Raw genomic sequence first — 22567 nt, forward strand, 5'->3', positions numbered from 1 at the left:
ACCTTTGCTAAGCAGACGACCAGCAAAGGCTAATTATACAAGCTAGTTGAAAATCAGGACTGTAATGGAAAGGCATCCCCCCAAAGAATAGCTGGGGAAAGGTTTCCTCATCAAACATATCACAATAGAAAAAAAAAAACTAGCGAGGGAAAGTGAAGAGAGAACATGAGAAACTGTGCACATACACTCTAATCATCTCATTGTAGTTAAGCATTTTTGTTCAAGATGGGATTTTAAAAGTTTGTAAAATCCCTGCCTTTAATATTTTTTTTCCCTAGTGTTAGCTTTTCTTCTGCACATATTCAGGTCTGGCTCAAAGCCATTTGAGTCATACAAAAGTTAATTGTTCTGATCCTGGGGACACAGGTCATCTTTGGGATGTGATATAATGGAAATACGAATGAAGGGGGGGTGACAACAATATGCACTAATATTTATATCCACACCATATATATCATACAACATATGTGTGTATATATACATGCATACATACATATTATATTTATATACAATCTTATTTGCTAATATGAGATCAGCCTTATGTTATTGTTGTAATTTCAGTTGTGCCTGAGTCTTTGTGACCCCATTTGGGGTTTTCTTGGCAAAGATACAGGAGTGGTTTGCCATTTCCTTCTCCAGCTCAATTTACAGATGAGGAAACTGAGGCAAACAGGGTGAAGTGACTTGCCCAGGGTCACACAGCTAGTAAGTATCTGAGGCCAGAATGGAACTCAAGTTTTCCTGACTCCAAGCCCAGCACTCTATTCCACTGCATCACCTAGCTCCTCTCAACCCTATGAAATAAGTGCTAATATCCCCATTTTATAGATGAGGAAACTGAGGTTAAAGAGAGGTCAACTTGTCTTGTCCAGTGTCACAGGGTTAAGTAGCATCTGATTCAGGATAAGAAATCTTGCTTTCCTAACTCCAAGTCTAGTACTCCAACCACAACACCATCTAACTGCATCCTTACATCCCACTGTCCAGTCATATTTCAGAGAAATGTTTTTAAAAGGATTTAAATATTTTTTAAATGTTTTAATAAGGGTTTTAAAAGGATTTTAAAATTTTGATGTGGATTCCTGGCAAAATTCTAGATTAGAGGGGCAGCTAGGTGGTGCAGCGGATAGAGTACCATCCCTGGAGTCAGGAGTACATGAGTTCAAATCCGGCTGCAGACACTTGACACCTACTAGCTGTATGGCCCTGGGCAAGTCACTTAACCCTACTGCCTAACCAAAAAGTAAAAAAAGAAAAAAATTCTAGATTAGATGATTTGAAAAGCTAATTTGTGAGTACTTAGAAAGTCAAGATATGAAATAATAAATAAATCATTTACATTTAAAGGTACACTCATTCATTGCTGGTGGAGTTGTGAATTATTCTAGAAAAGTTTGGTATAATACAGAATATCACTAAGTTGTACCTACCTTTGATCCACAGTTGTACATACCTTTGATTCACTAATACCACTACTATGCATATAACCCAAGGGAGGTCCAAAATAAAGGGAAGGAGGTGGACTTTAACACATATATGAACTATACCACATATTTCATGTAGACATATACACATTCATATGCTTGTACTTTTCTGCACATTATATGCCTGTATACATTTCAATACATAATAATAAAAAGATGGAAAGTGGAAGCTTACCTTTTCTTTTTCATAAATGAAGACCATAGGGTGTCTTGTAGGTTTTTGCATTCTGGTGTCAGGTGGAGTGGCTTTTTTATACCCAGATTAGTCCTGTTTCATAAAAGAAATAAGTGGGAAGGAAAAAGGGATGGAAAACAACAGGATTAAAAATTAGAAAGCTCTTTTCTTAGTGCTATGTTCTTTGTTAATGAAACAGGATTTAATTTTTGAAAGCATGACCAAATGAAGCCTTTTTTCACTTCCATGATTGGGTTCTCCATTAAAAAAAAAAGGATAGTGATATAGCCACCTGTAGCATTCTGACTTCTAGATAAATTCAGTTCACATTATGAACTAAATTATACAGACATGTAAATTAGAAAAGCAATTTATAAAAGAGGCTTTGAAATATTGGATTTGCTAAAATATATTTACATATTTTGATAAGTAGCAAATATTTTTTTATTAGCAAGTAAAAAAAAGTAATTTAACACATTATATATTATATTGTTCCTTTGTGCATGGCCAATGAGCTGGGCCCAGAAGAAAAGGAGGAGGAGGGCAAAATAGATTGCCTTTGGGAAATTGTACAGTGCTTTTTAATGATCCCAAACTTCTCCCTGAAAGAAAAGTCTTTAACCACCAAATTCTTCCTATGATTCAGGACAGCTTTGAGTCATGAACTTCAATGTCTCTAAAGAGTTAACACCATGGATCATCTAAAGGGCAATGGTGTTGCCCATGATAGGTTTCATCACCAAAGGGTTGACCACTAGGTGATGGATGTTTTTTTCAGCCACAGCAACTCATAAAAATGGTCCATTTGAGTTGTTATCAGCATGGGTGAAGAATTCATGAGCCCTGCTTAAGGTATTTTTGTTCTTTGAAAGATGGTGCTATGGACTATAAGCTAGGTATACCTATGCAGGTGAGGCTGATGAGGCTGACAGTATTTTCTATACCTCTTTTCTTTAAAAACTAAATTTATTATTTCATTGGTATGGGGAACTCCCTATGAGGAAATTCCCTTTATCAATGAAGATGGATTTTTGCTCTGCAACTTCCAGGCATCTGGGGCCCTAAGACCTGCTTAGGGTCACCCCGTCAATGTGTATCAGAGAAAGGATCTGAATCCAGGTCTCCCTAACTGTGAAGCTGGCCCTCTAATCATAATATCTTGCTATCCTCTTTAAATTTAGCATAAATAAATTCTGTCCTTTGCCTAGTTATAATCTGAAGGGTTTGTTTCTTACTTGCAACATGATCTCCTAAATTCTATGGTTGGTAATTGTAGCTCACATTTATATGCACACACTCATTTATAAATAAATATATATGATTCATGTTTATATAGTGCTTCAAAGTTTTTCAAGTACTTTTCTTACCTCCTTCCTGGGAGGTAAATAGTAGAAAATATTGTGAGTCATATTTGATTGAGGAAGAAACTGAAGCCCACAGGAGTAACCCAGCTTGCTCAGGGTAATGGAGAGAAATCAAATGCCCTCTGTTCTATACCGCATTGCCCCTTCTACACAAAATGAACAAATCTTCATTCCTACCATTGTATTTCAATAACACAACAATGATTTCCAAGATATCAACGCCAAAAAATAAAAATAAAAAAAATAGAAATGGGAGCCGACACTCTAACCCTGATTTATAATTTAATGTTTCATGATTCCTGTAATGAACAGCTGAGTGGCACCATGGTTAGAGTGTGGGGCTGGAGTCAGGAAGACTCATCTCCCCGAGTTCAAATCTAGCCTCAGACATTTACTAGCTGTGTGACCCTGGGCAAGTCACTAAACTCTGTTTGCCTCAGTTCCTCATCTATAAAATGATCTGGAGAAGGAAATGGTAAACTACTCCAGTATCTGTGCTAAGAAAACCCCAAATACGGTCTTGAAGAATCAGATGTGACTAAAAAGAACTGATGATTCCCAGTAATGCAATGCATTTCATATTGCCTCCTAAGATCCTCTCAACTCATTCTTTCTCTCAGAGAGAAGGGCCTGGTGTTTCCCTGGTGAATAACTCTATCTTAGGGTTATCCTCCAAGTCAGACAAAAAATTAGCAGTCATATATCCATTTCTTCAAATTTGAGCCTACTCCATCCCATACCAGTATGGAAGCATATTTAAAAACTTTTTTATTCAACTAAACATGTTTTGGATTTTTTTTTAGGCAATTGGGGTTAAGTGACTTGACCAGGGTCACACAGCTAGTAAGTGTCAAGTATTTGGTCTGAGGCTGGATTTGAACTCAGGTCCTTCTGACTTCAGGTCCAGTGCTTTATCCACTGCATTACCTAGTTGCCCTAAAAATGTTTTAATAAAAATAATGTACATATATTTGAAAAATATATTGCATTGTCAATATTTATAATGTGTAAAATTATGGTCATAATATTGATATGATTTTTGTCATTCAGTCATGTCTAACTCTTTGTGACCCCATACGGGATACTCTTGGCAAGGACACTGGAGTGGTTTGTCACCTCCTTCTCCAGTCCACCTCAGAGACGGGGAAACTGAGGCGAACAGGGCCAAATGACTTGCCCAGGGTCACACAGCTAGTAAGTGTCTGAGGCCTGACCTGAACCCAGGAAGATGAGTCCTCCTGACTCCAGCTCAAGTACTCTATCTACCGCACCACCTACCTGCCCCCATTAATATGATGGATGGACTTATGTTTTACCAACTAAAAATATTAAGAAATATTATTTTCTCCTACTTAAAACACATTCCTTGCTTTTTCCTTTAAGGAAATGCATAAGAGGTAAGGTAGAAGAATAAACATCTCTTTGTCTTTCAGGAATATTGCTTTCTCTGTCCCCTGCAGTGATGGGCTGCAATGATCTCCCCCTTCTCTACCGAGGAAGGCCAATAATGGTGATCAAAAGAGAGAAATCCTTTAAATCTCTAAGGGGCTGACTCCAGGAAGGAAGTGAGTGGTTTTAGTTATAGATTGACTATTCTTCTGCAATGTTAACCCCAAACTGTATTTTTTAAACATATTTTGACCCTTTTCTTTTTCAAGATTCATTTAAATGTTACCTCAATTATCTCATGCCAGAAAGATGTCCAATGACATATAGGGGAGTATGCCAATTGAATATTTTCCCCCCTAAGGTGGAAATGCTCAGATTTACAGGACTGTTAAATCAAACAGAATTGTTTCTGGCAGACTTGTGCTTAAAACATTGGGGACAGTATTAATACTTTTTTCTTTGACACCAGAGGAAACCAGCATAGGGCATTCTGTTCTCGCAATGCCAACACTTTGCCCAATTTCTCTTGAAAGGTCAACCACAGAGTGAAACTGGTCACCCTCCTCCATTTGCAAGCTTAACCAAGACAAAAACCAATAAAAGTGTGCTCAGGTTGGAGGGAATTTCTCCATCTGAATTCCCTAGGTGCTCTATGTTCATGAATAAAACTTGTGACCTGCATTTGTAGGCTGTGGCTTTTCCTCCCAATCTTTTTTTCTCTTCTCCTTCCCTATGCCCCCTTCACTGATCTAACTGCCTATCATACATCCATCCTCACCCACACACCACTGAGTCCTGTAATTACTTTATCATAAAGTTTTTCGGGATTTGATCTTTCTAACATAACATGTATTTCAAACAGCACCAAAAAAAAATCAATGTTTTAGCAACCAACCAGCAAGAAAACTGAGTTCTTTTTTCGTATTGTGAAACTTACATACAGACACCAACAGTACCTACCATCATCTAACCCTGCTCTAAAGTCAGAGAATAACCTGAGAAATTATTAATAATCTATGGAAACTTGTCTAAACCAAAGTCCCCTAAAAAGGAAAGTAGGCTTTTCACTGGATGCTGATAGGAAAGTTTCCTCCCCCTGTATCCCACTCTTCAAAGTTCTTCCCTTCTCTCAGATCCAAGGTCTTTGGGAGAAAGGTAGAAACACTTCCCCCAATACTAAAGCTTAGCAGTGGCAGGGGGCAGCTCCTTCCTCTGCTCCAGAACTGTGAGTTGTGGTAGTAATGAATAGCAGTAGGAAAGGCAATCTCTTTTACTTCCTATTCCTTTTGAATGCCCGGTTTCCCTGTCCTAACTTCCCTCTCCCATTCCCTTCCCCCACACTCTAATGGATCCCTCTAGGCCACTTCCCTCGATACGACTAGAGAATTACACAATTTAAAACTATGTGAAGACCTAATAATAAAAAACTCCAAAACCAAGACATTTAAAACCATTAAATCCATAGGACACTAGGTGGTGATTTCTTTCCATTGAAAGTCCTACCTGGTGCCTCACTATGGTTTGGAGGTAACTCTACCATGTCGGAAAGGCTTTGGACTGTAGTGTCATCAAGAGGTTCTGTTTTCTGAGGACCAGCCTAAGTACAGAGTAGAATCACGGGTAGGATGGCCACCTGCCTTTGGCCATGAAAACCAACAAAACCAAGTAGTGTATAGATAGGAAGCACTACTGATCCTTGCAACAGACAAACAAAAAGACCTCAAAAGAGGTAATGCAAGCATCATCATTCCCATTTTATTGGTGAGGAATTGTGGGTTTACCCAACGAGCAAGAGCTAGGCCTCAAACTCCATCATTTTCCCTATGCCCTGCTGGAAAGAGGCTAAGTGAATATGCAAACATCTGGAGATAGATTACTGCCTGCTATTAACTTCCCATTGTACAAGACTTTAATCTACTTTAATCTCCTTATTCATGGCATTTGTTAAGTAACTGTGTTACCAATATCAGAGAAAGCAAGGAAGTTCACCTGGCTTTCAGGCCTATGGGGGTATAATTAACGGGCTTATTTACAGGAAGGCAGAGCAGTCAGGAATTACTAGTGTTTCTGAAACTGCTCCCATCATTCTGCAAACGCAGGGTAAAAAAACCAAGCAGGAGCAAGAATGGAAAGGGCTTTCTGACGCAGCAAGATCCCTCGGGCTCCTTTCCCTGTCTCTTTCTGCTCCCAGCGCTGCCCAGCCAGGGCAAGTGTCTAGGAGATTCTCTCAAATGTGTACCCATGACAAGTCACATCTGTTTATGACCTTGAAAGCAAGCGACTTGAGGGCTGACACTGCTGAATGTCGTTGTTCTTGAGTCTTTTCAGTTGTATGTGACTCTTTGTGATCCCATTTGGGGTTTTCTTGGCAAAGGTACTGGAGTGGTTTACCATTTCCTTTTCCAACTCATTTTACAGATAAGAAACCAAGGCAAACAGGGTTAAGTAACTTGCCCAGGGTCACACAGCTAGTAAGTATCTGAGGCTAGATTTGAACTCAGGGAGATGAGTCTTCCTGACTCCAGGTCTGGCACTCTAACCACTGCCCCCAGACTACTGAATACCCAGAGAAAATTGGACAATAATGATTTCAGAGGCATAGTTTTAGAGCTGGAAGATCATCCAGACCAATCATTTCATTTTTTTCAGATAAGGAAACTGGGGCCCAAGGAACCATTTGCCCCAAAACACACAAGTTGTTAAGTGTCAGAAATGGGATTCAAGTCTAGGTCTGATTCCATGGCCAATAGTTGTTCTGAGATTAAGTTTTAGGGAAGATTTAAAAACAAAAACAAAAACGAAAACGAATGAAGGATTAATGGGAAACTTTCTCTTTCTTCTGTGTCCTCAGGTTTCTAAACATTAAGAAATATTAGAAATTTACCTTTCAAGATTGTATGCAAGTGCCATAACGGCTGACCAGTTTTTGTATAGTTGTGGTTTTTGTAATTGTAGCCTTTCTTTGTGTGATTCAACCAACTTAGAGACCCAAGGCAGCCAATGCAGTTAAAATAGCCACTCATATTTGCATACAACTTTTTTAAGGTATAAAAAGTACTTTCCTCACAAAACTTGGATGAGTTATAAATCTTTTAACTAAACTAAAAAAACACTCTTAAATTTTTTTTGAGGAGGAGAAAAGTGTCAGGAAAATCTATTCTATAGCAGAAATGCAAGGCAAAGGTTGCCATCTCCATCCCATCACCTGTTGAGTTCCTCCTTGAGGTCTATGGAATCTTCAAAATAAGGTGAATGGTCTCAGAGGCATGATATGAGTTCACAGAAATTAACTTGCTCTAATACATGTGTATGAAGGGAGTCCTGGGGGGGGGGAGGGTGCTTCTTTGGGATGAGGAGTCTTTTGGTGGGCCAATCAGATGTGACTGGGGACCTGACTAACTGATCCCCAGGCATGTTGGCCTGTGCAATTATGAATGGTAACGTTTCTTTTGGGATACCCTGTTTCCCCACCAGGTGACAGTTCCAGCAGATGTCACTTGCTTAGTGGAAAAGCAACAAAGAGCAGTTTTGGAAGCAGAGAAATGAGGGTTGTAGAGGCAGAGCAGAGGAGCAGCTGGGTATAATTTGTGTTACTGGGAGATACAGCTATAAGGCTCCTTCCAACCATGACTCAAAACAAAGTATGACTTGTCCAGAGAATGTTCTATTTTCCACCAGCATAGCAGTCTGCAAAAGACTGTATTCCTTTGTGTAAGCAGTGGAGAATGAATCTATTATTTCATTTCCCCTTATTTGACATACTCTTCTGACCCATTCTGTTGCTATCTTTCCCCTCTCAACTCTGCCTCTGACCTTCCAGACTTTTGACATCTTACCCTGGAACTTCCCTCATCACCTAGAGTGTGCTCCCCCTGGAACATCCATCATCCCTTGTAGCCTTGTCCCCCTGGAACATTCTCAGGCATTCTGGCTCCCTTCTCTGATTGGTAAGTTCCTCTCAGGACCTCCATTTTTGGGGACAAGTCTAGGCTAGTAAACCATTTTTCCCTCTCCTTTTTGAGATTCTGGTTTTCTAGAATTAGTCTGTCATGCCCCCATGCAGGTATCTTCCCCCCTCCTCTTCTCCCTTGTGGGGTGTTTTCTTCCCCCATTAGAATGTAAGTTCCTCGAGGGCAGCAACTGTCCTTTTTGTTTATATTTGTATCCTCAGCACAACACTTGTCATATCTGTTGCTGCTATTCAGTCATTTTTCAGTCATGTCCAACTCTCGGTGACCCCATTGGGGGTTTTCTTGGCAAAGACATTGGAGTGTTTTGCCATTGTCTTCTCACTCTATCCACTGCATCATCTAGCACCCCATGGGCAGCTTGTCACATGGTATACACTTAATAAAGTTTATTGCCTTGCCTTGCCTTGCCTTGGGGTAGCAAGGGATCCCAGAGTTGAGTTCAATGCTTGATACAATCTAACTAATAATCTTTATGGATGATCTCTTTTAAAAAATATTATTTTCATTTGTTACTGTAACATTGAAAAGCCCATTTTGTATCAGGTTCGAAAATCTGGCTTCAGTTAGCACAACAGATTAAAAATAGTTGAGAATAAAATCATTAAAATTTAATAACTAAGGCATAGTCACCGGCAGGGTTAGAAAACATCTCCTATTAGTAACAGGAAGTCAGATTTCTATTGTGTTATTGGCTGTGGAGAGAGACTGACCAAAAACCTGATATGTGATGTCTATAATTCCAAGTCCAATATCCCACTTAAAAAGAAGAGAGTGATTGCCCAACCATGGATATCCTACTATTCTCATTAAGGTAGAACTCTAGTCTCCTTGAAACATGGGGAAAGGGGATTAAAGATCTATTTACACCTTATATATAAATCTCTGTTTTATTCTGGCTTCTTAGGTCTTTGCTACCCTGTCCCATATCATATGGGCTAATATAATATTAGCTACAAGGGTAGCTAGGTGGTGCAGTGTGCCAGGCCTGGAGTCAGGAGGACCTGAGTTCAAATCTGGCTTCAGACACTTACTAGTTGTGTGATCGTGGTCAGATCACTTTACCCTGTTTGCTTCAGTTTCCTCATCTGTAAAAATGAGCTGGAAAAGGAAATGGCAAACCAGTACCTTTGCTAAGAAAACCCCAAATGGGGTCATGAAGAGTCAGACTAGACTGAGATGACAAAACAACAACAAATGTTACGCAAACTGACAGCGTCTCTGAGCCTCAGTTTCCTCATCTGTAAATTGATATCAGTGTAATAGAAAACTGGTTGGATGTGCAAAATGCAACATGGCTGTTTCATTTCCCGTGTGGAAGAGGGTGAGGAGCCTGCTTCTTGGAGAGTCATGCTAATGCTTAACGCAGGTGCCCTGGAAAACCTTTGGAAGATCTGTAGACACTGTTAAGTGATTCTGATCTGCTAACCACATGGTAGACAGCAGCCTCTTTTATCAGTTGCTGGTGTAGAGCCTGGACTGGGGACACCTTTAAAAGGCCTCAGCCCTGCCTGCTTTTGGCTTGACTCCTTTGTTGATGGTGTCTGGTGTGATACAAGGCTATGAGGGAAGAGATCTTGAGCGCTCTCCCTCTGGGGCCAGCCTGCAGCAGCATCAAAGTGGACAACCTCTACCCTTTTCCTTGGTGTGAGTTTGTTTGTTTGTTTTTTCATTTTAGATGGAAGAAGTGAAGGCAGTGACCTTGGGAGTTTTGAAAGGTCAGGAGAGTCTGAATGTCCACAGAGTGAATTCTAAGAGTGAAATCCACACTAGGTTTTGCAGCCAGCCATCACTGACCCAAGAATATAGAAACCACCTTCAGAACTTGCCCAGCTGTGGCTAATGGAGGCTTCATCTGGCAGGATGACTGAGTTAGGGTAGGAGAGAGCATGGCCTTCAGGTGTTGAGGGGAAATTTTTATCTGTTTGTTATTGATATACTTTCAATGTTAAGATCTCTTTGTAAAAGCTGACTGATGAGAAATGTTTGAATGGAGCTGGAGCACAAATCACTGTTGGCTGACAATGTGGGGCACACACTCAGTGTGGACTTTAATGCCAATTTCCTCAAAGGTACCCCAAGGGGCTTGAAGATAAGATGTAGCTGACCCTCCTTCAGGAGAGACAGGCCAGAGAATGCTTATGCTATCTATATGAATAACACCTAAACTATCTACCTCAAACATTGCCAATAAAGTGGTATGTTAACCTTAAAGCTCTACATAAATATTATTAGCCACAGATATTAAATGCCTCTCTTTTCACTATTATATCCCATAATGTCATCCCTAATTGTCATTATCCATAGAAACTCCCTCCAGGGACAGATTGTCACCAGCTAGATTCCTGGAGAGTTTTCTAAATTGAATGAAAATGTTCAAGCTCCTGGCCAATAAATAATAAATGGTTTGTCTGTTAAACATTATCCGAAGACCATGAAGTCTCATGGATCAAGTATTTCTGCCTTATCCAGCTATGACAGTTATTTCATGTTGTCAGCTTGGAGTTATGCTTCAAAGGCATTAAGGTTATGGCAGTCTTGGAGACCAAAACATCACTGGAAAAAGCAAGGAAGTGATTTGCAAAATTAATCAGAAGAGGAAAGACAGCAGCATCCAGGCCAGATGGCATTCACCTGAGAACTCCTTCAGCCCACCAATGAAATCAGTAGAATTTCTAGCAAATGCTTCAAAAAGAACTTTTAGGATGAAAAAGCTCATTTAGGTAAATGACATGAGTCTGCCCCTCTGTAAATATATTAGAACATAATAACATCATTGGTGGGGGACAGGCAGATTAACTCCCTGTTCATCTTGGCTGTTAGCATCCACTCTTTTCTTGCTTACATAAATATTGTATTCTACCACTCCACTGAATGTGAGTTCCTTGAGGTCAGGGCCTGTTTTGTTTTTGTAGTTCTATTTCCTGTGCCTTGTACTGTGCCTAATAAATGATGAATTGCATTTTCAGAATTTGGTGTTGGGTAGTTTTGGTTGGACAGTTGTGTCTAACTCTTCATGACTCTATGGACCATAGTATGCCAATATTGTCCAAGGGGTTTTGTCGGCAAAGATATTAGAGTGGTTTGCCATTTCCTTCCCCAGTGAATTAAGGCAAACAGAGGTTGCCCAAGGTTATACAGCCAGTAAGTGTCTGCAGCTGGATTTTAACTCAGGTCTTCCTGACTAGAGCCCAGTAGTTGGGGAGTAGCATCATGGAATATTTTGTGGAATGGGATAGTAACTGTCATCCATGATGTCTTCCTCAGAATCTCCCATTGAACTCCTCTGTGCCTATGGAAGTGTCTCAGGTAGGTGGTGTGTGAATTGATTGCTCTCTGAAATGCTTAGATACAAGCCCAACCCTCATGATGGAATGTGTATGCCTTTTGTCTGAGGAATAGTCTAGCTAAGTTTTGAAAAATGATGAATTTTTTGTCTGCAGCAACTGTCAAAGAGAGTTTCAATCTGTATCAGTGGAGAGATTGTATACACTAAGAGGTACAGATCCTTGAAGCATTAAAGAAATTCAAAGTGCTGTGACCTCTTCTGATAAATCTAATAAATGATAAACATGATTATTCTTTCAGAAAAGGTCAACTGACAAGTGGAATTGCTAATGTTCTATCCATTTTAAGCATGTCTATATGGATCTATGAAACCACAAAGCTCTCAGACTCTTGACTAGTACAGTTTAGTTCAACATCAGAACATTGTGGAGAAGGTGGGATTTTGCCTGGAATGTGAAGAAGTCAGGGAAGCCAGAACACAGAGTAAAAGAGGGAAAGAATTCCATTCATGGGGACAGCTAGTGAAAATACCCCAAAATTGAGGAGATGGAGTATCACACTTGAGAAACAGCAAAGAGTCCAGGATGACTGGATTAATTACTGAAGAGTTCTTGGAAGGGAATAAGTTATAGGAAGAATGGAAGGTAGAAGGAGCCATTGTTATTAAGGCCTTTAAAAGCCAAACAGAATTTTATATTTGGTCCTAGAGCTAATGGGGAACCATGGGAGTTTACTGAATGATATAGCCAGACCTGCACTTTAGGAAGATCACTTTAGCAGCTGAGGGGAGACAGACTAAAGTGAGAAGGGAGGCCACCCAGAAGGCTATCTCAATAGACTAGGTGAGAGATAATCAAGACCTGCACTAGAATACTAGCAGAATGTAAAACTCTTTGATATCAGGGACTCTTATTTTGTCTCTGCATCTCTTTTCTTTTGCATATTACCATTTACCTGGTAGGTGTTAAGTAAATGTTAAACTTGAATTTATTTAGTTCAAATATAGCTTTAAAAATGGGGAGGGAGACACGTAGGAAGAATGAAAGAATGGATGAACAATCCAAGTCTTGTGCTGGTACAACTAAGAGCAAGAGGAAGGTCATGAACATGTTGGGTAGATCTTTCATGAATGATTTACAGGAAAACACAAGCAGGAACTATGTGAACTGAGATGTTACAGAGGGATTGGGATCTATGTGAGTGAAGTCAGGATCTATACCAACCAAGTCTCATAGCCACCAAAGCATCAGTGAGTTCTAGATCCAAGCTCTAGAGCTGGAAGTTTCTCAGAGACCATCTACTCAAACCTTGTCATTTGCCAGCCCAGGAAACTGATGACCAGGGAGGTTGTGACTTGCCTAATGTCACAAAAGTAACAAGTGAGAGAGAGGAGAACTTGAACCCAGGTCTTCTGACTTCCAACTTAGTGTTCTGCCCCTGTGTGTTGTCCTTTCAGTGCCTCAGAGTGCTTACTACTTAGACGAACATCTAGAAGTATGGACCATAAGCTCTTAGAAGCCTTTCATATTGGTATATTCTTACTGAAGTAAAACTAAGCCTTAGGCTAAGAATATTTTTAGTCTGTTTGGTTCAGATCAGGTATATCTCAGTTTAACTTACAAAAATGTGCTTTGGATTTATGTTTTGTAATAAAATTCTCATTACCGTGATAGGAAGCAATGGACAAAATATTTTGGAAATTATGCCTACCACTTCAGGACATTTTAAATGTGGACTAAAATAGTAAAGGCAGCAAGTGATAACATAAAAATGGTGAGTGTACAGTCAGAACCTTCAGGCCTTGGAAGGTTCTGACTATTCATTCACTATTCTTCTTCTATCATGACTTTATTGCATTTTACCAATTGAACTCAATTTACAAATGTGAATGAGAGGAAACAAAAGGTTCTTTCATAGGATAAAGACGAAATTCAAACAACTGAGATAAGGGAAAACTACTTCAAGAAAGACTCAATTCAATGGACCCTTATTAATCAGAATCACCCATGAAGTATTTTTTTTATTCAATCAATTTTTAGGAAGCAGTAAAAAAAGTAATTAAAGCACCAAAATATTGGGGATTTATTTCAAAGATAACTTTCCATAGCATCTTCCTGGAGACATTTATAGATTCAGTACAATCTCCTAAATTTTCCACATCTACTTTTACTTAAAAATCATTACCGATGATGTCACTGATGATCCCATTGATGACACTGGAAAATCTTAAACAATAAGATTATTATTTTTAGATTATGGACTCTACTAAACAGAAGAAGGGACAACAACAGTTTGAGGGGAAAAGTTTTCAGATCAATTCAGTTAACTATAAAATTTAATTAACCAGAAGGTCTTATTCTCTGAGGATTCTACTTTAATTGAGCTCTGATATATTTGAAATACTCTTACTAATCCTGAAAGAAATCTTAGGAAAATATATGGGTGCACACAAGCTATATTTAGTTTGATTGGAACAATGAAGGGTTATGAAAGAGTCCATAAAAACATAACAATTAAATAACTGAGCATGATAATTACTGATGAAATTCAACAAAAGAAAGATGGAAAGCAATACACCTTGAAAAGAATGAGTAAAACTAGTGAGATGTGATATTGGGTTCTGCTAACTGCATCTTATCAAGAGAACACTTTCCTCACAAAATGACTGAAAAGCTAGACTTCTTTAACTTAACCAAATTCTTGATGATAACCTTATTCAGGTTATATATGTTTATTCAAAATCTGTCATCCGATGAGCTATCCTTCTGGTATTATTTATTTTTTAAAGAGAGAATCTGAAATTGATTAATTCAAATGTTTCCTTCTCTCTTGGTGTCTGACATTGAAGTTGATAAAATGGCAGTAAGTCCTAAACAAAACAGTGAATTCAAAAATTCAATTGAACAAATGTTTAAGTTCCTACTGCTTGTAAAGCACTGTTTTAAGCACGTTAGAATAGGAAATTTCTTTATTGCAGCTTCCTCTTTCAATTGGGCTTTCTCTAATTCCTTTTGATTCCTTTTCCTTACACAATCTTTCCTCTCACCCCCACCCCAACCACCACCCAACCACTAACGTGCTGCTTCATACCTTGGACTTTACCCATCATCCCCTCTGCTGTCAAAATTGGACTCTCCTCCATTCCCATTTCCAGCTAATCTGGAAAATGGATGCCAATAGGTTTCTAATATATTACTCTTCTGAAGTAATATATTTCCACTCCAGTGGATTAAGTGACATATTTCCATTCCAATGGGTTAAGTGATTTTCCCAGCGTCTCAGAACCAGTAAGTATCAGAGCCAGCCAAGACTTGAACCTAGGTCCCCCGACTCCAAATTGAGTGCTCTCTTAATTATATCATAAAACTACAAAGTAAATATCATAATGTTAGGAATCTCAAACATCATGGCAGGACAAAGAGAAAGATATTTTTGGTCAGGCTGGCTTAGGCTAGGACTCCTCAGATTACAGCACATAAACAGCCTGCCACATTCAAGATTTTAGTGACCTAAGAAAAAGTGAATGTTGAGTTTAAAAATTAATTTATTTGAGAAACTGAATGAAAAAAATACCAAGTCTCCTAATAAAGATTTTAAATATGTCATTTTTTTCTATCTTTCCTTCCCTATATGTAATCTCAGGAAAAGGAATTGAGAATTAGTGATGTAAGTTCACATGTTGGGTTCCCCTGTAAAGACCATTGGGAAGTGGAATATCCCTAGCTATCAATACAACTGGGAAAGAAACATCAAGGTATACAGTTACACATATGGTTTTAACAAGAATCACTATGTTTGTACATATGTATAAGTCCCATCACTTGATCACAGATTTGTAGCTGAAACAGACCTTACAGTTCATATAGTCAGAACTTCTCAATTTATGGAGACTGAGGCTCACAGAGTGATGTGTCTTGCCCAGAATCCCACAGGTAGTCAGTGATAAAGCCATCTTTTCATAAGCATGTAGCACTATGACTTGCACATAGTAGGAATAGTTTGTTGAGTTGAATGCAGTTTGTTGTTTAGTGAGTGAATAAAATGGAATCTACTTCTGGGTTCCATAAGCCATTGATTTTTTCACTCATTCCTTTCAATTCAGCCCTTTACCCCCAGTCAAATAAACAAACACCGACTAGCACTGGGCTATTAAAGTACAGCCTGCTTGCCAGAAAGCAAGAAATATGACTAGGCTGTTAATTGTGCAGCAGCATTCACTTTTCTTCTGAATTGACTTCGACGACATCTATAAACCATTTATTAAGCACCTCCTGTGTGCAGAACACTGAGCTTGCCACTGGGAAAGATGCAAAATTTTCTCTAGTACAGAGATGACCACCACACAGTCACGATAGATAATAGTAAATAAAAAGTGCATTAGACAATTGCAAAACAAATTGAGCAAGGACATGGTGGCAGAGGAGACTTCATGGAGGGAATGATGTTGAATTTGACTTTAAAAGGCTCTGCTCACTTTCAGTATGGCGGGAGTCACTGAAGACAGATTGTCTCTGCCATCAGTAGGGATGTATTCTGGTCAGACCTGCCCAACTCCTTTGTGAAGGAAAGTGAACAGTAGGTAAGGTTCTTTCCTACTATGCTACCATAGTGACCTGGGATTTCTTTAAATGCCTCTGTTTTTTCTTGTATATCAGGATCACCACGTTTTATGATGTTCTCAGAAATTATTATCCCTCCAGAGATAGCAATCAGATCTTACACCTATTCTTCTAGGCAGATATAAGTTTCTTAACTAATAGCCAAGAGTTCATCAAGAAAAATTGATAACAGAGCCTACCAGAGAATATTCCCTGGGCTCTCTAAGAGGGACAATACACTTTTACAATAATAATGAAGATGATGGAATTTCTCACATTATCTTACTTTTGAACAAAAAAACCCACATCAATATTGGTCTCCTAGAGGGTGAATTTCTTTTTCTTTTTTTTTTTAATTTTTTTTGGCTAGGCAATGGGGTTAAGTAACTTGCCCAGGGTCACACAGCTAGTAGGTGTCAAGTGTCTGCAGCCAAATTTGAACTCAGGTCTTCATGATTCCAGGACTGGTGCTCTATCTACTGTGCTGCCCTCCTCGAGGGTGAGTTTCAACAAATAACTGACCTTCTTGAAGTTCCTCACAAGCAACATGCCATTTCCCAGTTGACTGGAATGCTCTGCCTCTTCACCTCTGCCTTTTGACTTTCTTGAAGACTCAGGTCAAATATCAGTTTCTGCAAGAGGCCTTTCCTTCCAGGTGCACCTCCCCCCACCCCCCTTACTACCTTTCCTCTGAGATTACCTAGCATTGGAACTATATGTATCTTGTATGTGCACAGCTGTTTTCCTCAATAGAATGAGAACCCCTTGAGAGCAGAGACCCTGTTTGTCACCTTTGTATTCTCCACTGCTTAGCATAGTGCTAGGTATACAGTAAGTGTTTAATAAATGCTTGTTGACTGACCAACTTCTTTAGAGCAGTGCTACTGTCATTATTGCCACTTAAATATCCCATTCAATTCCTGCCTCAGACACTTTCTAACTGAGTGACCCTGGTCAAGCCATTTAACTTCTGTTTGTCTCAGTTTCCCCCCTTGTAAAATAAGGAAAATAATAGCACCTACCCCAAAAAGGGTTGTTGTGAGAATCATATATATATCTATATCTATATCTATCTATATATATATATAGATAGATAGATAGATAGATATCTATCTATATATATATATAGATATATATAGATATATATATCTATATATATCTCTCTCTATATATATATAGATAGATATATATATATATAGATATATATATGTATGTGTGTGTAGTGCTTTACAAACTTTAAGGTGCTATATAAATGCCAGCTATGATTATTATTACTATTACTATTATTACTATTATATCATTGAAGCTCTAGATCTGGTTGGTATCTTGGTCGACTCCAATCTAGAACTGGGATAAAGAAACAGGGGAAATCTGAGTAAAGCCTGATTTACATTCTAAGTTTTGTAAAAGCAGATTTCAAAGGGTTCAGAGGAAAGATAGGTAGATTTCCATGGAGTAAAATGCTTCAGGGACAGTCAGCCCAGGAGAGATGGTAGATGCTCAAGAATAAAATTCTGAAGAAACAGTTCCAATGAGGCAGAAAAAATGGGATTTGTCATATGACACAGCCGAGAATGAGCTGAGGCTGGCAAGAAAAACCAAAAACAAATGAAAAGGATTGCTTTTGGGAAGCTATCTTGAGAGAAAATGGAGGATCAGCAAAGAGATGGGACTTTAGATGGGATGTTTAGGATGATGATAAATGACAATAGGAAGAAAGAAGGAAGACTTACTCAATTCTTTTTGTTTTCTCTCTCCAAAGGAAAATGCCCTTTCCACTCAAAATAACAGAACAAAAATGATTATCAGAGAGTTGATACTCAAGAAAATTAATGAGATAATCAGAGGACCTAGCTGTGCTTGATGACTTCAAGACACTTGGCTTAGATATTCTCAAGTCCTAAAAGTTATGTGTTACTGCTGAGTCAATATCTGCAATATCAGATATCAGTAATAACTCGAAAAGATCGCAGAAATCAGAAAGGCAACACAAGATCAGTGAAGAACATGCCCCAATTTTCAAGAAAAGGGAAAAGAACAGTCTGGAAACTATGGGCCAGTGATCTTGACTTCAATTCTTAGGAAAAATCTAGAACCAATCATTAAAGAGGTGGTTGGTAAAGCAGAAAAGGAACAGGTGATTACAAAGAACCAACACAGTTCCATACGACAAACTGATGTCATTTCCTTTTTTGACAGGATTAATAAACTGGGAGATGAGAGAAATGCTGTGTATATAGCACATATAGGAGAGAGTACATACACTGTGTGTATCTTGTTCGTCCTTCAGTCGTGGCCAACTCTTTGTGACCGTATTTGGTGTTTTCTTGGCAAAGATACTGGAATGGCTTGCTGTTTCCTTCTTCAGGTCATTTTACAAATGAGGAAACTGAGGCAAACAAGGTTAAGTGACTTGTCCAGAGTCAAGTGTAGGGGGTCATATTTGAACTCGGGCCCTCCTGACACAAGGCCCAGCACTCTATCCACTGTGCTACCTAGCTGTCATGGATGACTTAGATCAATGGCTTGGATAAAGGCAAAGATGTCTTTTCATCAAATATAAAATGATATCAAGCTATGAGAGATATTAGATGAGAGTCGAGATCCAAAAGGATTGTGACAAGCTAAACTAAATGAGATTGAATATGAAAAGATGAAATTCAGTAGGGAGAAATGTAAAATCTTATACTTGGGTACCCAAAAAAAACAATCAACTTCACAAGTATAAACTGAAAAAGGCATGGATAGGCGACACAGTTCTGGAAAAAGATCCAAGGGTTTAGTAGACTGCGTAAGCTAAATGTGAGATAATAGTGTGATGTGGCAACAAGGAACAGACATGGCTGCAGAGAGGCAGTCACCTGAGGGAGGAGACACCATCTGCGAACATGACCCCTTGAAGCCAAAATGAGTGGTAGTTATGGACCCAAGAAAGGAACAAACCTTGGCAGCCCAACTGAATGGCATGCCCAGCAGAGACACTGTTCCTAAAGGGAGTTGAATAAGATCTCAATGAAGAAAGAAAGGTCTTTCAGATCTTGCAGGAGTTGTGAGTTACCATTTGCCACATGGGGGACTCACCACCACTACTCTTGGCTTGAACCTATTCCTTACATGGATGTTGTGTGTATTTGTGGGACAGCATACCCAGTAGTTTTTGTACCAACCACTCTTACTAGTAAATACTTTTGATAAAGCTAATTAAGTCTACTTGCTGATCGCTGATGAGAAGTACAAGGGTAGAGGTTCTTGAGCTATTGTGGTATGATTCACTCACTATCTATGGGATTACTCCCCTATGATGTGAGGCAATAGCTATTCCTCTAGGGAACGAACTCATAAGTCTGAGTGCGAGCCAAAGGAATAGAAAGGGCTGCTGTACCGTCAATGCATTCTGCTTCTGCTGTGTGTGAAAAAATCACACAGATTGAGTTTCCAATGAATGAACTTTTCCAGCAGAATTTGTGTGGAAGTATTAGGGATCAGGGAGAAGAATTTACAGTTGAAAAGAAAGGCAGAATGTTTTGACTGAAGTGCATTTTATTTAAACTTGAACTCTCCAGTACAAATTTTTTCCACACTAGCATATCCCCCAAATTATAATGGGAACAAACGGGAAAATAAAATTTTCATGTCAATTTCAACTTGTACACATTTTTTTCAAAAGCGATGCACTTGAATATGAAATTTGTCCCCTTCATCTCATAAAGGACCCTGGATGCGTGTACAAATCATTTCTATCTCAAATTGATTTAAATGGAACGTTGTCAACTAAGCTACTACTTTCTTAATTTCTTTTACCCAAATGATCAAGTAACTTTAGCACAACAGAATATTCCCAGAGCTAATATGCAAGAAGAAATCTTAAACAACGCACAAAACCCAATGGGAGAAAACTCATTTAAGAGATAAAAAATGCTAGATATTTTATAAAACTTGATTTTTGTCTTTAACATGCCAGCACCCACCATGGGTCAGCTTGTTTGTTAATGCAACTCCCTAAAAGTCATGGGGATCTGTTTCTTGGGCAAAATTTGACTCTAAATGTTTGCTCTTCTGTCAGATTCAATCCAATAGATTCCATCCACATGTTGATTAAGCTCTTACTATATCAAGCACCGTGCTAGGTTCTGGGGACAAAACAAAAATTACGTAATGCCTGCCCTCAAGGAGTTTGTTGTTAAATGCAACTTTTATGAATCAGAGCAAAGTCGATGCATTCTTCTCTGTTTTCCCACAGCATTTTCCATAACACAGATATACTTCTTACCAGGGCTTCCTTATTAGCAACTAACAATAAATCAATTTCTCCATGATAAACATAGCCTGAGTAATCCTGCATCTCTTCTGCTGTGTTAGAGGCATTTAACAGTGAAAATACATGGATGCTATGGTTGATGACACCTTGATTAATCAGGTAATATGCACTCCTCATAGTTGGTGAAATGGACTATATAACAACCACCATTTTATTGAAACTCAGTGGCCACGATTTATCTCCTGCATTAATGACAATATAGTGTCTGTGTCTTTACACTCAATGACACTTTGACATTATTTGTAGCCCCCGTATTTCATTGGCTCAATAGTATATTTAACTCAAATAATGTGATTTGAGAATTTCAAACTTAAACAGTAAATACCAGATAATATTTGGTATTCCGTAGACCAGAGAAGACGATTATAACAAAGTGAAAATACTGAGATAGTATAACAATATCTATGAGACAGGATGATGGACAGCAGTAATTTCACTCTGAATAAGGCAGATTGGAAGAGCTTGAAAAATTCCCTTCAACACAACTGAAAACAAATGTGCCTGGCATCGTTTCTTAATAGAATACCATATTTATTCATTCATTCAGCACTAGCAGCCCCATCTAGACACACTCAGAGGCTGTGCTGTAAATATATGCCTGGTACGTCATGAAGCAAAAGAGGCAAGTAATTAGGAAAAAAATATTAAGAGAGCACCAGAATTAGCAGACTTCCCACATAGGCTAATCAATGTAAAGGGAATCATGCTAATGAAATAGCTGGGAAGCTAAGAGCAGTTTGCCATTTCTGGAGAACAAGTTCACTCATTTCTTTTCATTTCTAGAATAAAAATGGGGTCTATATATCATAACCTTGTACCACTGTAATTTCCTTGACTACTGTAATTTCCTTCATCCTCCAGGTCACCCTCTGCAGCATTTTATTTTGTTTCCATTGAAAAAAAATCAAATATCTTCTCTTATCAATATGATCACATTACTCCCCTTCAATCAATCTGCTTATTGGATTTCCAAGTTTGCTCTTTTCTAATAATCTCCTCGACACTAAGCCCACGGCTTCCTTTTTCTCTGGATGCTACCTGCGTTGTTCTTGCCTTCCTTTTTTCTCCTTTTCTGAGTCTTCTCTGATAAACCAGCAATGAACCCAGATTGACTTGCCATTAACAGGGAGGGAAAACATTCTATCCCTTCTGCACTGCCTTTCATTACAATAGTCCCCTTACACAAATACATACCAGCATTACTAAATGGTCCTAAATCAGTCAAAGGATCATCTTAGAGAATGTCTTACAGCTTGACCTGAAAGACTTCTCCTAATACCACATTTAGAATCTTCTTAGATCATTTGCACATAAGGAAACTAAAGCACAGGGAAATAAAATGGCATTCATTTATTCATTCAGCAAGCATTTTAAGAGCCTACTATGTACAGAGCATGTTACTAAGTGCTGTGGAAGGAATCTCCCAAGAGAAGATACAGAAAAGTCTGAGGATGGAGCCCAGGGCAAACCTCTCCCTCACCCCACCCCCCACATAGAGTTTGTTGAGGAGGGGACAAAGAGACAAAGCAATTTTAAGGAATTTTAGAGAGGTGGAAAGGAGGACCAAGAAAGCGTGGTGGGTCTGAGACCAAGGGAAGAGAGAATGTCCAGTGGGAGGAACTGATCAGTTGTGTCAAGAGTATCAGAGAGGTTACGGAGAATGAGAACTTCACACAAAAAGCTATTGGATTTGGTGATGAAAAGGTCATTGATGACCTTTCAAAGGGCAGTTTCAAAAGACCGGTGGAGGCAGATTTGAAGAAATCAAGGTGACACTGGGTAGCAAGGAAGTAGAGATATCAGGAAGAAATTTTTTTTCAAGAGATTTACAATTAAGGGGAAAAGAAAGAAGAGATAGTAGTTGGATGTGTTTGGATCACTCACTTGGAGTCAAGAAGACCTGAGTTTAAAACCTGCCTGCGACACTTAGTAGCTCTCTAATACAATTCACTTAACTTCCTCTCAATCCCAGTTTTGTTATCT

At 38.8% G+C, this 22567-nt stretch overlaps 1 protein-coding gene across 1 annotated transcript in view; it reads right to left on the bottom strand.

The window, feature by feature from the left end:
• The window catches only part of ST8SIA6 (ST8 alpha-N-acetyl-neuraminide alpha-2,8-sialyltransferase 6), a 118009-nt gene that overhangs the window by 69149 nt on the left and 26293 nt on the right, over positions 1-22567 (bottom strand). The window contains exon 3 of the mRNA XM_020966908.2: positions 1660-1752. Coding sequence (XP_020822567.1) covers positions 1660-1752 — 93 coding nt within the window. The remainder of the gene's footprint in view (positions 1-1659; positions 1753-22567) is intronic.

This window comes from Phascolarctos cinereus, unplaced genomic scaffold (assembly GCF_003287225.1).
Source record: "Phascolarctos cinereus isolate Bilbo 61053 unplaced genomic scaffold, phaCin_HiC Scaffold_1;HRSCAF=81, whole genome shotgun sequence".
In the NCBI taxonomy this organism is placed as follows: Eukaryota; Metazoa; Chordata; class Mammalia; order Diprotodontia; family Phascolarctidae; genus Phascolarctos; species Phascolarctos cinereus.